The sequence below is a fragment of the Electrona antarctica genome, assembly GCF_951216825.1.
Source record: "Electrona antarctica genome assembly, chromosome: 12".
NCBI classification, from domain to species: domain Eukaryota; kingdom Metazoa; phylum Chordata; class Actinopteri; order Myctophiformes; family Myctophidae; genus Electrona; species Electrona antarctica.
The window spans coordinates 29971943-29999442 of record NC_136793.1 but is presented as its reverse complement, the minus strand read 5'-3'; the positions used below and the strand labels follow the sequence as shown (position 1 = coordinate 29999442).

Below are 27500 nucleotides of genomic sequence, written 5' to 3'. Positions count from 1 at the left end.
GGGCATAAAAACGGTTAGAAATCAAAAGAACAAAATCATGCCAATTAAAGCTCCTTTGAATTAGAGAGAGAGAGAGAAACAATTGGGGAGAGAGAGAGAGAGAGAGAGATAATTGGAGAGAGAGAGAGAATTGGAGAGAGAGAGTGGGAGAGCGGGGGAGAGAGACTTCCACTAGGTAGCCAGAGGGCGGTGGCATTTCTCGCTCCGCGTAAACGGAGTGTGGAGCACTTTGCAGAGAGACGGAGCGCTCGTGACGAGGAGGAAGCAGTGGCGCTCACACGCAGCGGAGGAGGAGACCCTCGTTTTTCTCACAGCTCAACCTGCGCGTTTATTTTCTCCCTAGGAGTTTAACCGGACCACCGTCAGGCTAGGCTACCTGTCCTGACTCCACCAGCCTTTCTTCTGGGACGCCACCAACCCGTCCAAAGCTGCGCGTGTTTTTATTTCTTCCCGCCAAGCAAAGAGACCGAAGGAGTTTGGCGTGTTTTCCTCGACTTGTAATGGGGAAAAGTGGACGCTGCTCGGGAGCTGGAATAGCATGCTGCGGGGCTTCGTGCGGCACGCCGCGGGTTCTGCTGCTCCTGCTGGCGCTCACGCACCTCGGAGTCGCCCAAGGTAAGAAGAGCGAATCATTAAGGAATATATTCCAAGAATTGGCATTACATTGCAGTGATGCTGTGTGTATTTATTGAGGAAAATGCATGGCTCTGTGAGCCTCTGTCACTCACATCCATATTCTGTGTTGTATTGTAGTTGTGATTGAGTTGATGACTTCTCCAAATTACCATTCATAAAACCGTCCAACTCGGCATACCTCTCTGTTTTAAGTTGAGTGAAACAAAAGCCACAATTGTGTCCACAATTAACACGTTATTGCAAATCATTTGGTTAATTGGTTTTCTCTTCGTGAATTATGCTAGACTTGAAAGTTAATTGTGGTGAGGAATGCACACAGACTGCAACCAATAGCCATCATCACAAGATGCTCGAAGAGAGCCTAAGAACACGACCATCCACGGCAGTATCGCGGGGTCACAGTGATAAATGCCTTAGAACTTTAAATACAAATTTCGGTTATGATTATGAAAATACATTAGATTTTTTTTCAAACAATCTCCAGACTCCTGCGTAATGCGCGCTGCGCCACGGAGAATGCGCGGTTTCGTAATTTCACTCTCCCTGGCATACAGATATACAAAAACATAACGCAATTAATTCATTAATTGCCTTTTCCGAAACTGGGCTACCGGTATGTTACAATTTCTTGTTAATTCGGTCTGTAGTAGTGTATACTGGTCTGTATAACATGAGTCTTGCAGACTATTCCCACTGCCACATTTCTCTCATTGCCCATGGGAATATTTCACCATTGCCACCGATGTTTATACTATTTAATCAATAATGGACATTTGGGGATATGCTTTGAGTGGCCTTGCAGCGACATCTGATACATTGCATTTCGTCACTGACAGAAATGTAGAGAGTAGAATCGAAAATCGAAAGAAAAAGCATGTTTTTTTTCTTCCGGGGCATAATTCCCCCTCTTCACGTTAATGACACTGAACGGTGACGGTCTCACATTCAGCATCTCCTCGTCCTGCTTTCTTCTGAACGTTTACATAATTCGTTCAGACACACGTTTTCCTTTGATCTTCTTTCATTCCTCTCGCCACTTTGAGTCTGTTGCCTTGGTCCAAACAACTTGACTCTTGCGCGCGTGTGTGTGTGTGTGTGTGTGTGTGTGTGTGTGTGTGTGTTTGTGCGTGCGCGCGCACGTGTGTGTGCGTGCGTGCATGGAAATAGCTGATCCTGTGCGTTATTATATAATATTAATTGCATAAAACTTTTCGATAGTGACAGTAGTTATGTATTTTGATTCATTGTTTTTAAATGAAATGGCTGACTACTCTCAACCAAAGCAATGCTGTTTGGCCGGACTGAGATGCATAGCCTATAGTAATGATCATCATAATGTGGCATTGATTAAGATGACCGTGGAGGTATAAACCTTTTTTTTTTTATACATGCACAATTGCACTTGTATAGCTAGCTTTTGGGTGCAACAGATAAGAGGAAGAGGGTTAACCATTCAAAGCTATACTTTGTGGGCTGTAATCCCCCAGGGTTCTGTACTTGTTCCCCCTCCTTTTTCCCAATCTACACCAAAACCAGTCCACACCAAACCAAATATCTTTCCAGAAAATAGCCACGATTCTGGCGTGTTGCCACATTGTGAGCTTGTAATGTCCCCCTATAGAGGGTATGCGCGTGACATCATCATCATACCCGGAAGTTTTGCGGGGACGTTCTGAAAAAAACGTTCTGGCCTTGACATACATTAAAACAGAAAAGTCCTATCTGATTGCATTAAACAATGTTAAATGACGTTAAACTCACTTCTCACTTTGCCACTCGATTTGCCACTCGATTTGCCATTCACTTTATGCATGCGCATACCCTCTATTATGACACGTCCCAGAATAGGGACACTAGGGTTCAAGTGGTTAAATGCTTCCTTACTTAACCCTTGGTCTACTGGGTGTCAGTTTAACATAAGGAATTCTGAAGTGTCCTCTGCATTGTTGTAAAACAGCCGTGGTTCTTTCTTCATGGACGCTGGCTCAAAGATCTGCACATTGTATTCATGATTCTGCTGCTATAGGCTTCTGTGTGCTTCTGTGTGTGTCTCTGCTGCCAAACATTTCAGGTTGCCTTTGTTATATGCTGCTTAATTATGTTTATTATATAATTGTGTGTGTGTGTCTCACGCACACACACTCAAGAATTCCAGGGTACAGCGTAAAATGCATTGTTGGATTGTAGACCAATTTAACTGACAATAATACTGTTTATTTTGTTTTGTGCATAGGCCTATGCGTGTGTGTGTGTGCGTGTGTGCGTGCGTGCGTGCGTGCGTGCGTGCCTGCAATTACAAATGGACCCTTCAGGTATTTGGTTACGTTTGTGCATTCTCAGAGTTAAATGAACACTGAGGATTTGCCTATTATGTACATATATATGTGTATATATATATATATATATATATATATATATATATATTGCCTATATGTACGAAGCAAGCTGAGCTCAAATTGTGTTAATAAGTCTGTGTGTGTGTGAGAGTATACTGGCATTATGACATTGTCACAGCTCCCATGCTGTGTTCTATTATGCTCTGATCCTCTCCCATGGTGCTTCAGCGTTGGCAGGAGACAGCTGGGAATTATTGGAACCAAATGGGACAAACTGATTGGCTGGGGAACACACTGTCAATGGCATATTATTGGCTGAACAAATTTTATATGGTAAATTTGACATGTGTGTGTGTGTGTGTGTGTGTGTGTGTGTGTGTGTGTGTGTGTGTGTGTGTGTGTGTGTGTGTGTGTGTGTGTGTGTGTGTGTGTGTGTGTGTGTGTGTGTGAGAGAGAGAGAGAGAGAGAGAGAGAGAGAGAGGGGGGGGAGAACAGATGAATGAAGAAGAGAGTTCTCTCTGGGTGGTTTGTAGTAGCTTTGATCACTCTACTAAGACTTGACAAGCTGACTGACTGACTGACATGCGAGCACACACACACACGCACACATGCACACATGCACACACACATACAGTTGAATTGTCTGACCCCAAAGAAATATTTAGTGTGTGTGTGTGTGTGTGAGTGCGTGCGTGCTTGTGTGTCTGTCTGTGCGTGTAATTTTTGCGGTGTGTGTGTGTGTACTGTGTATGTGCTCCAACCGTCCTCATGCGCGTGCACGCGCGCCCCCCCCCCCCCGTGTGTGTGTGTGTGTGTGTGTGTGTGTGTGTGTGTGTGTGTGTGTGTGTGTGTGTGTGTGTGTGTGTGTGTGTGTGTGTGTGTGTGTGTGTGTGTGTGTGTGTGTGTGTGTGTGTGAGTGAAAGAAAGTCTTTGACAGTGTCTGGGGTTGAAGCCCACCCTTGCCCTTCCCCACTGCTTGGAGAACCCCCAGATTTCTCTATCTCTCTCTTTCTCGCTCACACTCACACAAATTTTAGTTCTGACCAGTTCGAACTTAGCTAGAAGACATTCTTTCTCGCTCTGTCTCTTTCATTTATTTCACACACTTTTTTTTCTTTTTCTGTATTTTCTTTTGATGCATGCAGCTTTTGCATTCATCTACTCCAGGGGTGCCCACACTTTTTTTAACTTGAGAGCTACTTTCAAACTAAACAAATCATGATTCCATTGCTGAAACTAGTTTAACAATGTACCTGAGAGGGCTTTGGAATAGCAGTGCTGGTGTTAAATATAAGACAAATGCACTTGGACTGGGAAATAGAGGGGAAAAGGTTTTTTTGTATAACTTTGTAATGCTACAATTTGTGCGCAACATTTTAGAAAACAAAGTAGGCCTATTGCATTCCTGGTTGATGTCAATCAAGTCACCTTAATTCAAGTGAAAGATGCCAATTGTTTTATTATACATTTTATATAAATATTTATATATAATATGAATTATATATATTTTTAGGGCCATGTCATGTGATCTACCTTTGTGATCTACTGGTAGATCATGATCTACCTTTTGGGCACCCCTGGTCTACTCCAATGAATCAGACTGGACCAAATTGCACTTACGTTTTGCTATATTTCAAATTCTGCCTCTCATGACTTAGGAATGGGCCATGGGAAATATATTGATGCCATCAATTTTTTTTGTTGTTATTTTACATTATTATTATTTAATATAATATTATTGTCACAATATTGATCATTTATTGAGATATTTGGTCAAACTGTAGTGATATTTAAATTGGTCCATATTGTCCAGCCCTATACTTTTGTCAATTTACACACATTTCTACTTAGATCTTTAGCCAGGAACAGGGTCATATAACAAAGTATACATCAGGCTTTATGGTACCATCATTCACATATGCTACAAAATGGAAGTAAACACAACAATTACAGCTTGTGCTATTTCTAGAAGCATGTGCCTAAACCCAGCCTATTTGTTCAATGCAAAGAACACTTAAGAAGTAATTTCTTTATAGAAAGAGTTGGTTCCACTCTAAAAGTGGCCTGTGTGTGTGTGTGTGTGTGTGTGTGTGTGTGTGTGTGTGTGTGTGTGTGTGTGTGTGTGTGTGTGTGTGTGTGTGTGTGTGTGTGTGTGTGTGTGTGTGTGTGTGTGTGTGTGTGTGTGTGTGTGTGTGTGTGTGTGTGTGTGTCTTTCAAACTAAGGACCATGTCAAGAGACCACACTACTGACACGATTCTGTTCACAAGGGGAAACCCCATGTAGAGTTTGTGTGTGCGTGCGTGCATGTGTGCATGCTCATGCGTTTGTGGGTGTGCGTGTTGGTGTGCGTGGGTGCACGCGCTAGAGTGCCACAGAAAGAGTGATACGGGCAGAAATGGAAGGAAGAAAAGAGAGGGGGAAGAGAAAGGGGAAACTAAGTGTTGTGAAACTGATTCCCAGTGACTCCTGCTGTTAGCCCTAATTCCTTCTAGAGTTGCATATAAAGACGTGGAATTATGAATTTTTCATGGCCGACGAAACCCAATGCCTCATTTAGGGCTCTCATTTCCATGCATTTCATTTTGTGTGTGTGTGCGTGCGTGCATGCGTGCGTGCGTGCGTGTGTGTGTGCGTGCGTGCGTGTGTTTTAGAGAATGTCGTTTGTTACCAATCAATGGTTTATATAGTTCCCATAGGTCCCATGATCTGTCCCCACACAATGCAAGAAAAAACTAATTTAAAAACAGTTTTTAGCATAGTATTCAGATGTACTCATTTCATGACCTCTTAAGTAAGATTATCTAACTACAATGGAAGGTTTCAAGAGATTTCATGAAACTGTGCCTGGTTTTAAGGTCTTTCTTCCTTGGGAAGATATCTTAAAGCAAGACTTTAGTACAGTTCAGTTTAGGTATACTGTAGGTTTAAAATTAGATATGTTAGTTTAGACTTGGGGTTGGTGTGGTTAAGGTCTGGGAGTGCGGTTAGCAAATGAGATTGCATGACCACAAGCTCGTAGATTGCAGAAATTGGTAAGTTCAACACGGACAAACTTATAAGCTTCTCTTATTTCCACAATGAATGACATATGGAGCATGTGATGTCACGAGGTCACGTGATGGACTGACAACCATATATGGAGATCTAAGCGTCTCCATGATGTCACGTGGTGTCACAAGGCGTGACCATATATGGAGGCGTGATGTTACGAGGCGTGACCATATATGGAGGTGTGATATGACCGGTATTGACATTCCCATATGGGGAAGGGCCCCTGGCGATGTCATCAACGTCGTGACTACATATATGCCCATATATGAAGATCCCCCTGATGATGTCACGTGATGTCACATGATGTCACGAGGCATGACCATATATGGGGGCGTGACGGCCCAACGGGAAATGCACATTTTCATAGTAAATGCGACCTGCGGTCGCAAACAAGCTCACAACGTATCCCAGCATGACATGAGAACGTAAGTGTGCGACACCGACAGGTCACTGATTTGGGTTCCATTGTCTATCATATCACTTTCTTTCTCTTTTGCTCTCTCTCTGTCTCTGTCTCTGTGTCTCTCTCTCTCTCTCTCTCTCTCTCCCGTCTCCTACCTATTCCTTCTTCACACTTCACAGGCACTCCATCACACACCCTTCTTCCGAGTCTTTCTCTCTGAAACACACATCCACTTTCTGTCTCTAGATAGATTTGGGTAGTTTAATTAGAGTGGTCTAAACACTGGGCATATTGTTGTGCTTTCGAATGAGGCACACAAGCAGTGGGGACACTGTACTGTTTGTGTGTGTATGTGTGTGTGCGTGGCATGGTCAGTCGTCCATGTAAGGCATCTCAGGACACAAGACAGGAATGTGGAGGAAAAGCATTGGAGGGAAAGGGGAGAGTGAAGCCACACACTATAGGGAGGGAAGGAAGGAAGGAAGGAAGGAACGAACGAAGGAACGAACGAACGAAGGAACGAACGAACAAACAAACAAACAAACGAAGGAAAGGGGAAGCAGAAAATGAAGGAAAGAGAGGAAGAGAGTGCCCTGAAGTTGCCCCCTGCACAATATGCCAGCTGCTCCATTGAAATCTCTCCCTGTATGTCTTTGTTTTAAAGCCTTGTTGCTATCCATAGCAGCCAGCCAAGGCTTTTCATGGCCTATATATTCTCTTTATTTGATACCGTAAAACTTCCAGTAAATGGTACAGGCTGCTTTATTTGCTTCAACAACAGCAGTCAGCACACGGTGCTTATTGGAGACAAGCTATTACTGGAGACAGTATTTTTTCTTTTCTTTTGGTGAACAAACTGGCATTTTTAGTCCGTATCTCTTGCTTGTCTCTTAGATGCCCCCCTCCAGTCCCTTCCTGTGTCTCTTGGTTTCTGTCTCTCTCTTTTGGATCCATGCCAAAGTACCAATCTGCTGTGTCTCCAGATTTTTTGCTTGTGGCGCTCACATTGGAAACCGCAGACTGTAGACTTTTAGCCTGTGCATTTATTATAAGTTTTACAGTATCAGCCTAGATTTTGTGTTACTGGCGTCGGACTTAAACCTGGTGAACTCAGCACAATACAGGTGCCATTCCTTACAAACACACACACACACACACACACTCCGCACACAGAATACACTCCGTTTAGAGGCACAATTCCTTAAGGGCAGACACACGACCAGCAGATGGGTGCTGGGTATTTTGGCTGAGATGTGTGTGTGTGTGTGTGTGTGTGTGTGTGTGTGTGCGTGTGTGCGTGCGTGCGTGCGTGCGTGCGTGCGTGCGTGCGTGCGTGCGTGCGTGCGTGCGTATGTTTTTGAGAAAGACTGCTATTTGTGTATTCATGAATATGTAATTGAGCCACCGCCAAGAAAGGACAACGTGTCATGACAGGGGGTCCACGAGCCCATGGCCCGGGCCTTCTTTGTTTTCACTGAATGCTTATTATGTGTATTATCCTCTGAACTGAGGGCACGAGAGAGAACGAAAGTGGATAGAAAGAGTATAGTTGAGAGAGAGAGAGAGAGAGAGAGAGAGAGAGAGAGAGAGAGAGAGAATGTCTTTTTTTAGTAGAGAATTTGACATTCACACTTCTTTTGATCGGAGACAAAGCTGCACTGTAAAAAGCCCATTCATCTCCTGTGCGAGGGCACACTGAGGAGAGGAGAAAAGGAGGAGCGATGGTGTTTGAGGAGGAGGAGGATGTGGAGGAGAAGGAGGGATGGAGCTAGCAGGCTGAGTGCTGCTGGGAAGCCGCCCCAAGGATTAGTCTCCTCTTTCTCCTCCTGCTTTCTCCTTTTCTTAAGCCTGATTTATACTTGGTTGCGCATCATGTCTCGCACCTAAAATAGTCGACCTACAAGCTTACAACACGTTGCAGTGTAGTGCATTGTGAGCTTGTAGATTGGCTATTATCGGTGTGGACCACTGGCACGGAACTAAGTATAAATCGTTCGTTACTCACTCTTGTTTGCTTTCCGTCTCTCTCTCTCTCTCTCTCTCTCTCTCTCTCCCTCTCCCTCTCTCTCTACCACCCTGACAAAAGTAACTTTATTTTCCTCTCCGTGACGTTCGGTGCCAGGGCTGTCTGGTAATCTAGGAGGCCATCTGAAGGAATATGCAAAAACCTGAAACCATAATTACTATAATCGGCACCGTAACTTTTTGCCTCCTAGGCTTACGTCTGTGCTTCACACACAAGAGTGCGTGCACATGGGCACACACGCACAGACATGCACGCACACGCACACACACATACACATACACACAAACAAGGGCAGTGCCTGTTTGAAAGAGGACATTGTAGTGTTGTAGGAATCAGTGAAAAAAGGGATTTAATGCACGTTGTAAAAAGATTTTGAGTTGCCTGCTCTCCCAGTGTAGACATGATGTAATTTACAGCACAGGCCGAAGGGAAAAACAACACACACACACACACACACACACACACACACACACACACACACACAACACACAACACACAACACACAACACACAACACACACACACATTGCATATGCAAGCACACATACATAATATTGCACACATTGTATTGTGTACTACAACCCTTGCTCGGTTCCAGTGGCACCACGTTGGCTGTAATCGGAAACTGTGTATTTTTCACTGCAGCTGACAAGATTACGTGTAAGCAATTTGCTTTTGATTCATTTGAGGGCTATTTTCTTAGTGCCTAATGAATATGGGAAGCTACTTTGCTGAGAATGCATGATCGTTAGTGTGTCCGCTGTGTGTGTGTGTGTGTGTGTGTGTGTGTGTGTGTGTGTGTGTGTGTGTGTGTGTGTGTGTGTGTGTGTGTGTGTGCGTGTGTGTGTGTGTGTGTGTGTGTGAGCAAGTGAGCGAATGTGTGCATGCGCACACGCATGTGCAGATGAAATATCACATTGTTATTTTCCAGAATTATCCTTGGACACAGCATTTCTTCCCCCAGAGGAATACAGGTAAGATGGCATTGGAGAGAGAGGTGGTGGGGGGGGGGGGTAAGAGTACTTGCTTCTTGGCTTCTACAAGTGTTACAAGTACAGATGGAGAGAGTGGGTTTAAGCAAGGTCTAGCGACAGCCCTGAAAACCAGGAAGAGATGAGGACAAATTACATCATCAAAAAAGGCAGATTTATACTTTGTTACAGTACACATAAGGAAGGTTCAAGGTCCCCCCCCCCCCCTCACAGTGCTTCAGTTGTGGAACTGAACTATTCACTCTGTAAAGTCTAGACCAGTCTTGGCTCCACACTCTGTGTTCTTAACTAGCCCAGGGCTAAAGACAGGGTTAGGCTGCTGCTTCCTGCAACCCACCAGAAAGAGCATCGCTATTGTGCGTGGAGGTTTGTGCACGGCTGTTCTCGCCAAACCTGGCCACAGCGGGAGGTCTGATCAATGCGGTTTAATGAGATCGGAATTGGAATCGCCTGGATTGGATTTTCTTTTCTTCACATCCACGTGCAAGTTTATCATTCAGAATCTTATTTTGTCAGCTACTGTAACTTGCCCTCGTCTCCTCGCCATCACACAATGATTAATAACCAGAACTGTACAATCCATCTCTCCATCCATCAGGCTCCCAGAGAGCAGAGACAATTACGTTTTGACCAAAGAAATGACACAAGGCATTAAAAACATGATAAATCATTAATCAGCATCATTAATAATTGTGACTAGAAAAAAAGTGCCATTTGGTGTTTGGTCCCTTCCTAACTCACCCCCACCCAGTTGTGCTAATGTGCTCATCATCTTTGAGTGTAATCTGTTTTGATCATGTACTGTAACATGTAGGCAGCAGTACAGTAGTTTTATTTCTGAAAAGCAGAATTCTTTACATACATATTTTTAAACAAATTCATAATGTCATTCAAACGTGTGCAATGAACTACTAACAGACAATTACAGTTCCAGTTACTCCCTCCTCGCCCACAATAAAAAAAACATTATGACATAAAATAACATTATGACTTCATAATGTTATTCAAGCGTGTGCAATTTAACTACTTACAGACAATTACAGTTACTCCCTCCTCACCCACAATAAAAAAAAAAAACAGTATTTCCCCTGGCCCTGGAGAAGGCAGTATAGAGCAAGCCATGAGTGAACACTGAGGCAGGTAGATGCCAACTCATTTATTGTCTTGCCCCTGACCTTTGTTGATGGTGATTGAGAAAGCCAGCATGACACAATCTTCACTCTGCTAGTGTCTGGGTGTAAAGGTCCTTGTAAAGGTCCTTGCTGGCAGCTCAGTCCTGGTGTTGTGCTGTGCTGTTTTAAGCACCCTCAGTAAAGCCTTTGAGCATGAATGGAGCATCTTCCACCCTTAACTCTTTTATTGCGGCTAGCTGTTAGCATAAATCCCAGTTCCCAGTGCCACCATCAGTGTTCACTTTAAAGAGAAGGAGTTTGACCCCCCCCCCCCCCCCCCCCCCCCCCCACACACACACACACACACTCAACACACACACACACTTTGTCATCATTAGCGCAAACACACATTGTTTACCTGTCGTCAGAAACGTTTACATGTCGGGAGCGATGCGGTACAAAATCACAAATGACATCCGAACTTTGGATGGCAGAAGATCCACCAAGGACAGCTCTCTAAAGTTCCAACTTATGGAGGTTTGAAAATCCTGCTTGTTACCGAGGTAAACAGAGAAAAGTTTTAACGTCCCATAGCTGGTGGTGACGGAAAAGTTGCATAGCAATTAGCAACCGGACCAATGTTAAAAGCTGCCGCGGGCTCAATCATTATATACATAGAGTATACGTTGGTGGTCCGTATATATACGGACCTAGCAAATAACGTCCCCTAGCGGCTATACGGACCTGGCGCAAAACGAATTAACAGCGGTTCCCAGACTGCCCATAAGATGTGACCAGCTCGGGTCTTCGCTGATGTGAACCCAGAGGATCCAGAAGCTACCTATTTTCCACTGCAGCCCCTTGTAAATGGCATACGTTTGCAGTGGGGAGGTTGCCAAAGTGGCCATAATCTGGAATGATCATATTATGTTTATGCAATGTGTACAAATTCTAAGAGGGGAAAGTAACCTGTACAAAGGCCAGACCCATGAGTCTGGCCTTTGTACAGGTTACAAGTTTGGAGGCATTTGGATTATACTGGTCTGCAACCCAAACATGAATTGTATGATTATAGGTGTCAAATTAATAACCATGATTACAGTATTCAGCAAAATTATCAGGATCATACTCGTGCAGCCCTATATAAAACGTATGGACGCTGGTTCCCCTCAGGCTATTATGCTGCTTTATTTTTAATATGAGAGCTTAAACTTTACTGCACCGCTTCGTTTTATTACTGTTGTCACCTCCCATCCCCTCCTCGTTCTATATTTGTTTTTTGTGTGAGAAATGCTTTATGGACATTGTTTCCGCAGGGAAATTATTTCACCACTCTCCTCTTGAGCTACATATGAAATGTGAAATGTGAATGGAAACATGACATATTGCGTTGGCATAGTCTTCATATTGGATGTTAATGTCATGGGCGCCATTTATTTATTTGTGATCAAAACAAACTCTTGTTGTGAAAAAAAGGAGAAAAAAAAGCAGTTGTAAGAAATATGTATGCTTATAATTCTGTGAAGTTTCCTAAACTGAAATTAAAAAAAAGTCTCTTGTCTGTCGTACAACGGTGTACCAGCCCCAAAATAGCCAATATTACAAGCGCTTGTAGATCTGAATGACGTTCGTCATACAACAAAGTATAAGAAGCAAATATTATAGGGCGTTTTAGGACCTCAGAGACCATACGTGAAGGTTTTCATATCCCTGTAAATATTGGTTTGGAGGAATGACAGCTAAAAAGCCCTGCCCCCCAACTGAGCTGCTCTATATTACTGATCTAACCAGCCATCTCGTTTTGAAATAAACTGTTTGCAATACTGTTTATTGAACGATCCAGGGAATTATTATGGTACTGTAATATCAGACTGCAGTCGGGAGGGAAAGACGGCTGTTATGAAAGGTTTTAGTGTGACTTACAGTAGCTCAACACTGTCCTGTTTTGTGCAGGTGTTCATAATATCACCATCACCCCACTCAGGTTTATTTCCATTGATTCCCACCCACACAGTCTCACTGTTTTACTGTCTGTTTGTGCATGCGCGTGTGTGTGTGTGTGTGCATGCTCGCTTGTTATCATTGCGCCACTGTTACCTCTGTTTTCTCCATGCTGTATTGTCTTACAGCTGGTATTGATATTTATAATGACCTTTAGGATGACCCAAGTATACTCTCTCTCTCTCTCTCTCTCTCTCTCTCTCACACACACAGACAGGAACACACATATAGCCTAAATGCCATTTCTAACTTTTTTTTAAACTTTTTTCTAAAGCAGAAAATAGTCATCAGCATGCCACACTGAGACATATTGTGAGCTTGTAGATCCCCCTAATACAGACAGGAAATGGGGAGAGAGAGACAGAGAGTGAACTGCAGCAAAGGCCGTCTTGATTGGGACTCGAACTCGCGTCACATTGTCAGGCTGCAATGGAGCCTAGGTGCTCAGACCGATAGGCAGCTATTTTTGACTAGCGAAATGTCATGTGACACGTCATGCGATGGTGTATAATTTAGATATTATCTAGAAGAATGTTTGTGGCGTGAATGATCAGGTAAAGTGCTGCCTTAAGGCTGCATTTCCCCCCCTATCGATTATGATTAAAGATTAAGACTATGTAGAAGATGTAAATTGTGATATGTAGATTGGTCTCAGAACTAAGGATTAAACTGGATTAACTAGGATTTTTAACTAGGGCTTTCCTGGACAAAGGGATTGATTCACTTCCAATTCTGCATGCATTTTATCTGTGATTTGCTGTTTGTTTACTGGTTGTTGCCATCATCAGCTCTTCTGCCCGAGGCACAGCTGGTGAAGTGATGCAGAAGTGGTTCTTAAACACACAGACTTGCTGTCCAATGATATGTGACCCAACTGGACCACCAATAACTCATAACAAGAACACACACACACACACACACACACACACACACACACACACACACACACACACACACATCAAAAAAGAAAACAAAAACTGAAACAAAAACAAAAAATACATAAAGAACCAACTCTGTCCCAAGAAATGTACGGTATAACGCATTGTTTGGCCACACCCGGTTTGCTCGTATAACACGGTCTTCAATTTGTTGCAAGTGTACCAACTGCACAATCGCATCATTGTTTCAAAGTGGCTGAAGAATGCCTTGTGGTATCTACTGTACTATGTGGCATGTGGCCATCTGTAAGCTATATTTTGTGTATTGTTGTCTGGCAGTGACATCATCCACACAGGGGTTACATTTCTGCCACCAGACGAGTGGGAGAGAGAGAGACTTATATCATCATGGTGTCACATGGAGGTTATTTTACCACATGAAAAGAACATGAAGTAGCTGTCTGCCCTGGAGCCCCTCTGTCCCGTCAGTCTCATTTTCTATCATTCTGCCCTCATTCTCTCCATCTTGCTCGGACCTTCTTCCCTCTCTCTCACGTTCCTTCCTTCCTGGGGGAAACTTTGAACAAAAGACACGAGGAGAAAAACTTTGCTGGAGTATTTGGAGTTTTCTTGAATTTGTGTTGTGTTTTCCCCCCTGTCCTGTTCTGAGAAATGTCATCCAAACCCAAGGAACAGTTTCAGAAAAGAACTGAGCAGCTGAGTACAACCAGACAAAGCCCACGGCTCCCTCTGGCTTCCTCCAAATCCTTGTATTGTTGCACTGGTTATTTGTGTAGCGTCTTGATTCGGGCCCTCCAGGGTTTTGGCTTATCTGTGCTCTGTGCTGAGGTCCCATCAGAGAAAAACCAGGAGAGGGCAATCATTTTGGCGTCACCTTGTAGTTGTAACTCATTAATGTTTTACTTTTGTTTTTACTTAAATGAGGCAATACTCAATGGTTGATGACAAACATTTATGATTGATTTTTATAACTGCCTTTTTTCAACTGCCTCATTCCATTGCCATTTTTTAAACAATGCAATGTATACATTTTAGCCTGCCCATAATGGTGAAATATTATTCCTATGCCAAAAATATTAGGAATCATAAATTATTAAAATTGGCTAATGGGAGGGCAGACCACAGCCACGTCACTATGACCAGAATGCAAGAATTAAATGAACACAATGGGGTTGTCAAAAGCAAAAGCAAAATAAAAAAAGATTTCTTCCATGTTGAACGCAAATCAAGCCTATAAGCCTAAAAGTAACCCTAACGTAACCTCAAAATCCCTATTCCTAATCCTAAATGCCTAATGCTAACCCTGGCCTGAACCCTCCCTGAATTGGAATGATTTGCTGTTCTGCTTCTAATATAAAACTGCTACTAAAGCACCTCAATCAATCACACTGTGTGACAAAAGAAAGGAAGTAAATTGAAAACTAAAGCTAAAGTTCACCAAGTGTCTTAAAGTTCATACAGTAGGGCTATTCTACTCAGGATCTATCTGTAAACTTTGTGGCTAGTCGATACCCTAAACAACACTCTAATCAGTGCAAACAAAAGAGATGCTAGTGTCCTGTTTTAGACCAATGTTGCAACCAATTTGTCTGTAGAAAATCAATGACGCTAAATTTACTATTTTCCTGTGCTGGTTACTTGGAATGTGTTAAACAAACAACACAAACACACACACACGCAAGTGCTCGCATGTGCACACGCACGCACGCACGCACGCGCGCGCGCGCACGCACGCACACACACACACACACACACACACACACACACACACACACACACACACACACACACACACACACACACACACACACACACACACACACACACACACACGTCTCAGAGGTCCAGTTAAGTAGACATTCAATCAGTGAGGACCTTTTCCTGCATCTATTATGTCAGTGTTTCTCTCTGTCTTTTCTCTCTTCATCTTACACACACACACACACACACACACACACACACACACACACACACACACACACACACACACACAGGGACACACATTCTTACTCAGAGTGTCTGTCACATGACAGAATATTGATTGCCAGTGTTGTTCTTGCGCTGCTGGTTAAACAAGACAGTAATAATGGAGCAGCAGTGTTTAGCCTGTCTATTGGTCTGTGACTGGCTGACATTGATTGTTGTCCTTCACGTTAAGGAATGCATCGGTGTGTGCGTGTCTTTATGGATTTGTGCCGGTGTACCCGCGAAATGCATGTTTATGGCGGCTTGTGCTTTCTTGGGTGGGTGTGTTATTGTGTGGGAGTAAGGCAGCACATGATTGTGGGCGTGTGTGTGTGTGTGTGCGTGTGTGTGTGTGTGTGTGTGTGTGTGTGTGTGTGTGTGTGTGTGTGTGTGTGTGTGTGTGTGTGTGTGTGTGTGTGTGTGTGTGTGTGTGTGTGTGTGTGTGTGTGTGTGTGTGTGTGTGTGTGTGTGTGTGTGTGTGTGCATTTAGGGCTGAGCGATATGACTTCAAATCAATTTCATTATTATTTCAAACCTTTGCCCCGATTACGATCAATGAACAATTTCAAATGATAATATTAGTAAAAAATTGCAGGTAACAATTATTTATACGCCACCATTGTACAATGAAAATACAGGGTTAAATGAAAAATCAGGTTTAGTTGATTATAAAACCCCTCTTACATTTTTTTGTTTCTGTTAATTTGTTGATATAAGAAATACTATTTAAAAAATATAAAGTATATTCTTTGTATTATTTCTTATCTATCAACAAATCAACAAGGGAAGAGTTTGTTATGTATTGATTGAAAATATCGGTTTTGATGTATTTTAGATTAATTGCCCAGCCCTGTAGTGTAAATACACATCTGCCGACAGAAAAGTCAGAAGCCTTAAGAAGGAGGAAAGCATGGACTGCCAGAGAAGTTTTCTTGCACCTCACCTGTCTCCAAGTTCTCTTTTTTCACTGTGTTTCAGAAGGTGAAGGGGGGAGAGAGAGAGAGAGAGAGAGAGAGAGAGAGAGAGAGAATCTAACCCGCTCAGCAGCATGTTACATTTCAAGGTCTACTGTATTTCAACTTGAGGAGCTTTCAACTTGAGGAGCATCATTTCAGTCATATTTCATATATGAGTTGGTTGCATCCATCCATAGATGCTGCCGCATTGTTCAGTAGATCCTGGTTGCCAATTGAGCTGCCTGCCCTTCACCCTACAGCTATAGTCACAGTCAAAAGGAATCTATTACCACACATTAGGGTAGAATTTGGCACACATCATCAGTGTTTTGCAGAATTAATTAATTGGGCTGATTTGCAACCGTTACTTGATGTCCACACACATCAAAGTGGGATATTTCAGCATGCAATTGTCCCTTTGAAATTGTTTGCGGGCGACACCGGAGGCAGAATTTTGAAGTTAAATATGTTAGTGTCAGGAGGCCTTTTACTTTGAAATGTTCAAGCTGAAATGGCACTGATTCACTCATATTATATGTAAACTTGACATTGACCCGTCATAAGGGATGAACATGTACCGTATATTCATGGATCATAGCTGTCACAATAAACAATATTTAGGTGTTATACCGGTATATTATGTTACTTGTGCCTCGATTGTGAACATGCAACAACCTAAAAAAGGTCAATCCAAGAACAGAATCCTTGTGCATATTAAAGTATCCTTCAGTAGAAATTAACACATGCTATTCTGTTCTTTTTTCGTCTAGACTGTATTCAATGGCTTTTACCTTTCCAGTGATTCCAAGACAGTTTCATATACAAGGTCATTTAGTCTGAAAGTTTCATTCTGAAAGCCTCACAAGTGCTCATGAATAATTCATGGTCGTATCATATTGAAAAAGCTCCTTCATTTCCATGCCAAAGCTCCATAAAGGGGGAAATACAAAACACTTTGGCACCAGATAATGAATCATCAAGGCATTTTGAACTGACACAGAGAGCACATAATGTGAGGTATACTTTATCATAACAAATGGTCTCCAAAGCATCTCGCACACATTTGATCTCCTCTCATATCTTGGGCTCAGTTGGTTGGAATTGGTTTCTCTGAGACTGGGCATCTTTTGGGCAATCATTAAAGCAAATCACAGCTTTCAAGAAACGCAGACATAGCCTACAAGGACGGGCACAGACGGACACACAGTCACAGACTAAACTATGCTTAAGACAGTCCTGATCAGACCAAGCAATTGTCGTGACTAACTGCGACTACGGTGCCGGTCAGCTGGTGGTGGCGTTATAGAGGGTATGCGCATAACATCATCATCATACCCGGAGGTTATGCGGGAACGCCTACTGAGTGGCAATAAACTACTTTCTGGCCTTGACAGCCCATATATCCAAACAGAAAAGTCATATCTGATTGCATTAAGCGATGTTAAACAACGTTAAACTCACTTTGCCACTCACTTTTCCACTCGATTTGCCATTCACTTTATACCCTCGCATACCCTCTATTGTTACTGTATACCCCCTTTCAAATTTGCATACTGTTTTCGGCAGAGAAAAATGTTTGACTAATGACTAGTACCACCAATGCTGAAGGATACACCGCACAAAATGTCTCACAATGTGTAGAAAGATTGTAAATTGGCTACTTTTGAACAATGTTGAATAGGTCTGTGTTTGTGTTTAAATATAATACATTCTACTTAAATGTTCTCAAATAGAAACTTTAATCAAATCAAATCTGTTCAAATTGATTAGAAAATGTTACATGACATTCTGGCATTGCTCAGGCAGGGCAGGGTAGTGGGATCTTGTTGGATGATGTTTGAGATGCTCTTGTGCATCTCTTGTGCTTGAAGATATAGTGGATTCTGTTTGAGATTCCGCTGTAGTCTCTGCTTCCTCTCTCCCTCTCTGTTTCTACCACTCAGCAACTTCTCTCCTCCAACCGCAAAGGCCATAGGCATTGTCCCCTGGGAGAGCGTGTGTGTGTGTGTGTGTGTGTGTGTGTGTGTGTGTGTGTGTGTGTGTGTGTGTGTGTGTGTGTGTGTGTGTGTGTGTGTGTGTGTGTGTGTGTGTGTGTGTGTGTGTGTGTGTGTGTGTGTGTGTGTGTGTGTGTGTGTGTGTGTGTGTGTGTGTGTGTGTGTGTGTGTGTGCGTGAGCGCATTTGTATTTGTGTGTGTTAGAGAGAGATAAAGAAGAGCATAAGAGAATGAAAGATTTTGATTATGCATATGCAACATAGTGAGGGAATTATAAGCATACAGAGAGAGGATTGTGTATGTCTGTACTGTATACATACCGTAAAATCCTCAGTGTTAGTTTGAAGAGTGTAAGTTAAATGGACACTTGAGGATTTTTACTGTAGGTGTGTATGTGTCGGCTATATCCAGGGTCTCTAATTGGGACAGTGGTCCTGTCTGGGTTGTATGCTGGTCCCAGATGAACATTTCTGTAAATCTTTTTTATTTTATTAACCTTGTTCAGTCAAACTGGGGGCTTTTACGTGCTGTACTGTAACACAAGCGCAAACAAGCACTTACACAGAGAATAGATTTCTGCTTATTTATGTAGGGCACACACCCATACACACCTAGACAGGAATGAACGTGACGTTGCCTATTAACGTAGCATACAGAGACCTCAGTGGCTCTTATAGCAGCTTAGAGACAGCCATAACCATAACAGAACGCTGTGCTTACAAAAATGCAAAATTCACTACCTTATTAAGTCAAGTACAAAGACAAGGTCTCACACAAAACAAACTGCTGCGATTGCAGAATGTATTTGGGATGGGACAGGAAGACACTAGCAGTCAATTAGGTACACTAGCAGCCAATTAAAATCCCCTAGCAAACCAGGGTGATGGCCATAGGTACAGTGACACAGTTCTGCATGTTAAATTACCCAGTTAAGAGAGGTTTCTTACAAGAGGTGTTTTGCACCATTATATGCCCCTTAAAAACAGCATATATGGAGCCCTATTAAGCAAGACGAAAAACCCATGCGGTAATACAGATTTCGCCCTCGCTCTGCGCCTTTTCGTATTATGGAAGCCGTGGTGAGCGCTCACTCATATGGAATACCACGTTCCTGCATAATTTAGCATTGGGGGAGTGTCCATATGTTAATTATTTTCGCTTTGCGCTAATTTGCTATTAAGCCCCTTGACCTAAAAACACTCAGCGCATACCGATTCCGCCTGGGTCTGACCACGTCTTAAAAGCAAAAAGCACTGTTTGATTTGACACTTGAGCGGCTCTGGAGTGCTGCTGGAGTGTTGCCATGTCTGTTTATTATAAGCGGCTTCTTTTTCTGCAAAGATGCTTGTAAATATTGGTAGTTGTGGTTGCTTTTCTTGTTTCTAAAGTGCTTATTTGGGCTTTTCTCCTAATGTTGTTTAAACCAGTGATCCTCACACAGCGACATTCCCATGTCAAGGACCCCCAGATTAATGCATTTGCCCAACTAAGCCAGTGACCCCCATGACAGATTTGTGTTTTTAAATGTTTCAATAACATTTTTCAAAAATATTCCACAATTGTCACTTTTTTCAAAGATTACTTTTGAAAATAGCAGATCTACCAGCTCACAATGCATCACATTCATTCATTAAAACAATGAACTCTGACTGCAGGGGGATATATATTTATAATGATCATTCTAACAATGTGCAAGAAAATATGTAAAAAGAAGGAAGAACTTTATATTTGTGGACAATCAAAATATGCTGGAAATTTTAATGTGGTGTCATTAAAAGGAATCTTGATATGGCAGACTCACTATCTAGAAAATAAAAACATGGCACTTCATTTAAAATAGGTTGTAGACCTCTGTTATATGCGATTATTTTGGGAGTATGTTTATAGACCTATTTACTTGTTTCTATGACACATGGCAACAGCGAGTTTTCTGGCTTTCTCGTTGAGATTATAAAGGGTCATATATCGCTCATTTCTCAACCTTTTTTAGAAATTAAAACATCTCCATACTCATTGGGAGGTTTGCTTTCATACGCTGTATCACACCCGACTCAATTCTTCTTCAATAATATGCTACGAGCGAAGACCATAACATTGGGGCCGCAGCAATACGCATGGCGCACGTATGGCATTTCAACTCATTCCTTCGTCGTGACTCGAATGAAATAAACTAAAATAAACGTTATTTTACTGGTGTTTTTCAATAGAAACAAATAAAGAGCGTGTGTGCAACAGTCAGTGCATATACGTGCATGCACTATAGGCTATATTTCCTCCTTGTCGGGATGGTGAGCTGAGCTCTTCACAGCCCGTTTGTCTTTCATATTATTCTTATAATATTTGATATTATAAACACTCATGGTTCTCTCATTTCTCAACCGTTTTTTAAAATGTAAAAATCCCCATATTCCTTAGGAATCTTGCTTTCATTCGCTGTATGGTACATGGTTCTATTTTTATCGAATTAAACAATATCAAACGAACTTGTATGTTCGGGGGTTAGACGATTCTGGGAACATTACGCATGGATTGCCAATTTGCCAGCCAATGCTGCGTATCTACTCGCAGTTCCATTCCGATCTGAAAGGTATAGGTAGGTGCCATTTCAAAGTCTTAGTTATTCATTTATGAATCAAATCAACTAGAATAAAGATTTTTACAGCTGTTTTTCATGCTTAGAACAGAAACAAATTAAGTGACGATGTGCGTATATCTCCCTCCCTTAGCATATGGCTGCGCCGCTGTAATGACTTTCCAATGAAAACTGCAAGTTACTTAACAAAATAGAGACATAGGCCTACAAGCTATGCACATCATGGCTGTGACAGCTTGTGGATCTGTTCTTTGGAGGCATAAAGGTGACAGCATGCAGTGCAATATGAATAATTAACCCAAATGTGACAAAGTCATGTCATGTCTATGGTGCCAGTCTGCAGAAATGTAATACCACTTGCCGAAAAGGGCGCATCATCAGCTGGTGTCGTAAAGAGAATAGTACGGACATGTTCATTGGGTAAGCCTCAAAACTCCCTTAAACACTCCCATGACTAATTCAAGGCCGTTTTGCTCACACCACGGGGTGTCGAAAGCGCTTCTTACCTGGCCCATAATTGTAATATGACATTGCACCCGCCCCCACGTCTTAAAAACTGTAAAATTATATGTAATTAGATTCCACTTGCTTAATAGGGCCCATGGTGTCTAAAGCACAGGGAAAAAGTGAAGCAGGTGTTGATTTGTGTTCAATGGCCAACATTCATACAGCACAGAGTGCTGAGATTGTTACACAACATCAGGGAGTTTCAGGCATATTTGTGAGATCTCGCTGTAATCTGGGCTTTTGTACAAGTAGCATGAATTCAGAAAAAACGATTAAGTAGGCTATGCATGTCTTCCCATGGGCCCACTTAAAGGAGCCCTGAGACAGTGTTGATTGTGGGAAGTCAAGCCTTCTGAGAATACACAAATGACAAGCTTATAGTGAGGCGTTCTAGATTCTAGTCACACCTAGTAAAATATGTAATAATATGTCACAAAGCTATCTCACTCATCTTGGTTTCTGTACAGTTGTATCACTGATTGTTGCATCATCTGCGTTATTACAAGCCTAACCGAAATGGATCAAATAATAATGATAAACATGAATACCAGAAGCCGAATCCTTGCGACTGCTCTAGCGGTGTATCTTCATGAAGATTTAGCTGACAGGGTGTGGGTGCACAGCAGCCTCTCTGTTTGTTTATGTTTTTAAACTAACCCCTTTCTCAATTTTGATTGGTTGATAGGACAATTAACAGTGATGAATGGTGCTCCTCTCAGAAAGTTTATCTATGGCCATATTACTAAAGCGCTAGCCGTCAAGAGCATGGTACTGTATGGCAGAAAGGCATTTCAAAAGGCGCTTCCTGTTGCACAAGGAACATGATCTCAATCTGACTTTACCTTGAAATGGACATGATCAGTCTGGATCCACATTGAAATAAATAAAGTGGCAAAATATCCGTCATTAAACACTTCATAGTTAACATTGCCATTCTGCTGGCAGGTAGGCTCAGTCACTGAAATCCGATCAGCAGTTCTTACAGCTTCAACTGTGAAGCTCTGCGCCAGCCAACAAGGGCTGTAAAAGCTAATGAGAGTAATGGGGTCTAGTGTACTCGGTGATGTGTCTGACATAAAGTGAATATGGGGGTTTAGGCACTGTAATATATGGGAATAGAGGCCTGCAGCTGTTCATGCTGGCTGTGGTTCAGTTTATGTCTCCATCCCTCAGAGCAGATGGAAAATATTATGATGGTGGAGATGAGAGAGAGGGGGGAGAGAGAGAGAGACTCAGAAGACAAGTAGAAAAAGACGGCAATAGGGAGATTGTAGTGAGAAAGGTGTCTGCTCATTATACACTGGAACGCTTTGCTTGTCGCTGCGAGCTGGCCTTATTTACATCCTCCACACAAACCTAATTCCTATCAGTCTCTCAGCACCGTCTCTGCAGTTACTGTACACTGATGTAGTCAACAAAGCAGGTACTGTGGGAGAAAGGGGAGGGCATAGTCCTGCATGATGTGATTGGAGGGTTCCCTTTGCAATCGGTTAATCACAGTTCATCGTTAGATTATGAAATTACGTAACACTAATTTCCACATTGGTAGATCTGAAACAACAGATTTTCATAGCGTAGCCCACCAGGGGGGGCAACTGGAAAGGGGAGGAAACAAAATACAATATAACATTTGAAATTTAAATTCAATTTGTAATATTATTGTGTACGTTTTACCACCTTCAATCTGTCAAGTTTTTTTCCCCACATGTTTAAGAATCTTATGGACTCATGATGGAAATTTACACCATAGAAAACAGGCTATATTTTGGTGGTCAGAGTACTCAGTGGTTTAAAATACACAAAGGACATACCTACTGTAGCTTCTTTAACTTATCCATCAAAGAAAGTCCCATCTGGCTTGTCGAAGTTGCTAATTTCCCTTGCCTTCCCAAACATATATCACATTGGCTTTAGACCAACAAACCAATACAAATGACCAAATATCTGCCAGATGTTGCTGTTCTTGTGGAGTTACAATCGCATTGTGTATTGAGAACACCATCCCAAGGTGTTGCCATAAAATTGCCATTAGATACCTGCTGTATAGTATATTAACAATGAGAATGATATGGGTTGCGTGGAAAGGACTCTGCTTTTTTTTCTCTACTCCCTGAAAAGATATTTGAAGATAGCTATCTTTAATTTGCAGCTTGGCAAGCCTGCAAGAAAAATAATGCAAGGAGGAGCATTTATGTAGACACACATGCCAACACGCAAACAACCAACACACTCTCATGCACACGCACGCACGCACGCACGCACGCACACCTCCTTCTCCCAGTTCTCCATAATCCCTCTCCTTAACAAATTGTTTGAGAGTTTAGAGTTTGTTACGGGAAACGAAAGGGAATTTAATCGCCATGACACAAGAAGGGGGATCTAATAAGGGAGACACCGGTGGGGCTTGTTTAACGATTTTCTCCCTCTGTCTTTTTCAATTAAGCTGTGATTCCCTCCCACTGTGCCTCCCTTTTTCTGTTTCTCATTTTCTTTCTCTTCCCCCTTTTCTCTCTGTCTGTCTCTCTAGCTATGTCTCTGGTTCTGTTTGTCTATATACTGTACTGTACTGTAGTGTGTGTGTGTGTGTGTGTGTGTGTGTGTGTGTGTGTGTGTGTGTGTGTGTGTGTGTGTGTGTGTGTGTGTGTGTGTGTGTGTGTGTGTGTGTGTGTGTGTGTGTGTGTGTGTGTGTTAGTATCTATCTATCGATCTATCTACATCTACAGTATCTATCCATCCATCCTCTCATCCTGCAGCAAGCTTACAGTACAAATTGGCTAAGTGTATATAAGGAGTTATTGAATTGCCTTTGTAAGGCATATATAGTATTACTTATACCGAAATGTTGACAGTATATTGAATTCCACGTAAGTGGAGAAGGTATTTCACACCTCACAGCAGTGACGAAGGTGCTGCCGATGCCTCAAAGCCCACAAGCCATAGCGGGAGCACAAATATCAGGTGATGTTGTTCAGTGGTACACTATTTAATATCAGTAGAGACAGATACAGTTTCAGTTCTGCCTCAAGTCAAATGTGAAACGTCGATGACATGTTGGTTACCTTCAAAACGTGAAGGTTCATTCATAATGCACAAGCATGGATATATTGTCAAGAGAGATCCACTGCCTGAATAAACTATTTATAGAGCCTCAGTGATTTGTGTAAATCAGATGACTGATGGTTTCAAGACATTACTAACTCTACTTGGCCCACTCTTTCCCCTTCCAATACACAACATCACTTTGCCAAAGAGATCTACAAGCACACAACAATGTTGCAATGCGTTACTTGGGAGCTGCATTTTTTGCCAAACATTCCCCCCTGAATAGGAACGTTAGGGTTCAAATGATTTAATGACAATTATGAAATAAAATATCATGAAAAATAGAGAATATTTATTGCTATGGGAGTTGAGTCCTCACTCAGTGGTATTTGTCTCTGTGCCTGACCTTCTGAGAGTCAGGAGGTCACATTACTTTTGAGTCGTTAGCTAACTGGTACTCTGCTCTTGCCTAGCAACAAGATAGTTTCTGTCTGTCTCCGTATATCTGTCTCTATTTGTCACTCCTGCACTTTCTTTCACTTTCTTCCTCTAGATCTCACTTTTTGTGTTTTCACTTCTCTCTCTCTCTCTCTCTCTCTCTCTCTCTCTCTCTCTCTGTGTCACTGTGTCTCTCTCTATCCATATGTACCACATGGCCTGGAGGAGCGCCTCGACTGTCGTAGACAGTTATGTCTTCTTTCCTTTACCCCCTTTGTGACAGGGCATTCCGTTGCCCATGGTGACAGCAGGGCATTCCGTTGCCCATGGTGACAGGTCATTCTCTTACCCCCTCCGGTGACAGGGCATTCTGTTACTCCCGGTGACAGGGCTGGAATCATCAGGCCACAACTAGGAGTCCAAAGCTTGCCTGGCATGCACATCGCAGAGACGCAGGAATGCCAGGGGTGACTGAGTGTGTGTGTGCATGCAAGTGTAGCACATTGGCTCAGAGCCTCCGCCTGAAGTCCAAAGCCTAATATTTCCCCCGGCCAAGGAAGATTTTATTTTAGGCTACTGGTTAAGATGTTTGGATTTAATGTCCCTTCCCACGCAGGAGACCGGGTTTGAATTCCGGAAGGTTACACATTATATTGTGTTGTGAATCCCGTGAGTCCTAACAAGTTGAGAGACACCATCGAGGATGAATTAGAGTTGGACAATTATAAGAAGCAAGTACTGTAGTGTTTGTAAATATGAAATGATAATGTACCATCAACAGAAAAGAAAATTAGTCAACCATCCCTGTATTGTCAACCTTTGCCCCAATATCTACAGTAGTCTGCCAGTGCCACCACTACTTACTTCTAGTTCAACTGTGATAGTGCCTAAGCCAAATGTCTCAACCTTCTCTTTGAGATTTAAGTAAATATAAGTAAACAAGTAGAACTGTTATGGTAAGAGAGCCATGTTCAGAGAAAGAGAGAGAGAGAGAGGCAGATCAATAGAAATGGTGATGCAATGTGTAGACACAATTACAGCACTAGATGGTTTCAGTTGTGAGGTTGAGGAGATTGAGCTGTAGAAAGCTTGGAGACGGTTGCATGCCATTGCCAGCCTCTCAGAAGGGGGGCAGCCATAAATCAGAAACCGGATCCACATGTGTGCACATGCACGCACACACACATGCACATACAGAGTCCATCGTCTAACAGCCATAACTTTCAGCCCGCCCTCTCCCACAGTAATGCACTGCTTAAATAAATGTTATTGCTCTTTTCCACAAGGATAAAGTGATCTTGTGTGACATTTCACAGTTGATTTTCTGTATTAGTGAACACACATTTGTCCACCTGTGAAAGTTGCTTCATTCCCTGGTTAGCTCATCTGACCTCTGGCTAGCATGAATTGTTATTTACATGTCAGGAGCATGCCAAATATACTATCCAAAAATGCAATGGTGAATATTTCACATCAAAATTACAAACAAAATAATTTGGTGGGGCATACAGGTTGATGCTTTTATTCGTGGGGAAAAATTGTCCTCATTTTGAAAACCAATTGTCATTTTATTGTCTTTATGTTCATGTTCTGTGTGAATGTACACTGTGTGAATGACAAACAACAGTTTAAAATGAATGTGAATTAATCACACAAAATAAACTCTTGCAGTGTTTAAGGAGTAAGGACCTTTCACAGTATACCACAGGGCCACATTGCCTACATAGGACCTAGTTTGAAGAAACTAGCATTTGGATCACTTGTGATTCTTCTTAGGATTTATACATGTGTGAAATGTATCTTTCTAGATGAAATCATATAAATCAAGGTCTCCGTTAGGTCTCTTTAGCATTAATTAAGCCAGTCATTTTCAAACTTTTTGTGCCCAAGGCAAAATCTCAATGCACACTTCAGAGCGAAGTGTGCAAATTGTCGATCCCCGGGGACCCCCACACGGAGTTGCACCACTTACTTCACACGGGTGTGATTTTTTGTTCTTGCTTAATGTAAATTGCTCTGGATTAAGAGCGTCTGCTAAATACCTAAATTGTAAATTGCCAAAGTTTTGACTCTATAATAAAGTCCCCCAATACTGTGTTGCCCTTATTGCCACACTAATAAATAATTAAATACATAAATAAAGTTTAAAATTGTCTCCAGGTTGAAAGTGGTTACAAGATTTAGCTTAATAAATAAAATAAAATAAAGTTTTTGTATACTAGTTGTAAATATTGCAATAATAATGTATGGTTGGACTTGTCTCTTGGCACACCGTTTGAGAACTATACCATAAGCAAATATCTAATTCAAATTAAGTTGGAGGGATGTTTGCAGTGTGTATGGTAACACTGCTAATTCATGTTGGGAATAAAAAAAAGTGAGTCTTAGCGAAAGAAAGAAAGAAAGAAAGAAAGAAAGAAATGACAGAAATGACAGAAATGACAGAACAAACAAACATCCTAAAAGGTACGGACTGGAGAGCTTGTTTGCCAGACAGACCTACAAAGAAGATCTCCAGACAGTCCACACTTGGGCTATATGGTTGAAAA

The 27500-nt window shown here is 42.1% G+C and overlaps 1 protein-coding gene across 1 annotated transcript in view; it reads left to right on the top strand.

Moving 5' to 3' along the window:
• Positions 1-500: 500 nt before the first annotated feature.
• Positions 501-27500, top strand: part of LOC306934372 (netrin receptor UNC5C-like) — a gene marked incomplete at its 5' end in the record, with an annotated part of 288396 nt that continues 261396 nt past the window's right edge. Inside the window, one exon of the mRNA XM_079516941.1 lies at positions 501-615. Within this exon, the coding sequence (XP_079373067.1) occupies positions 501-615 (115 nt within the window). The remainder of the gene's footprint in view (positions 616-27500) is intronic.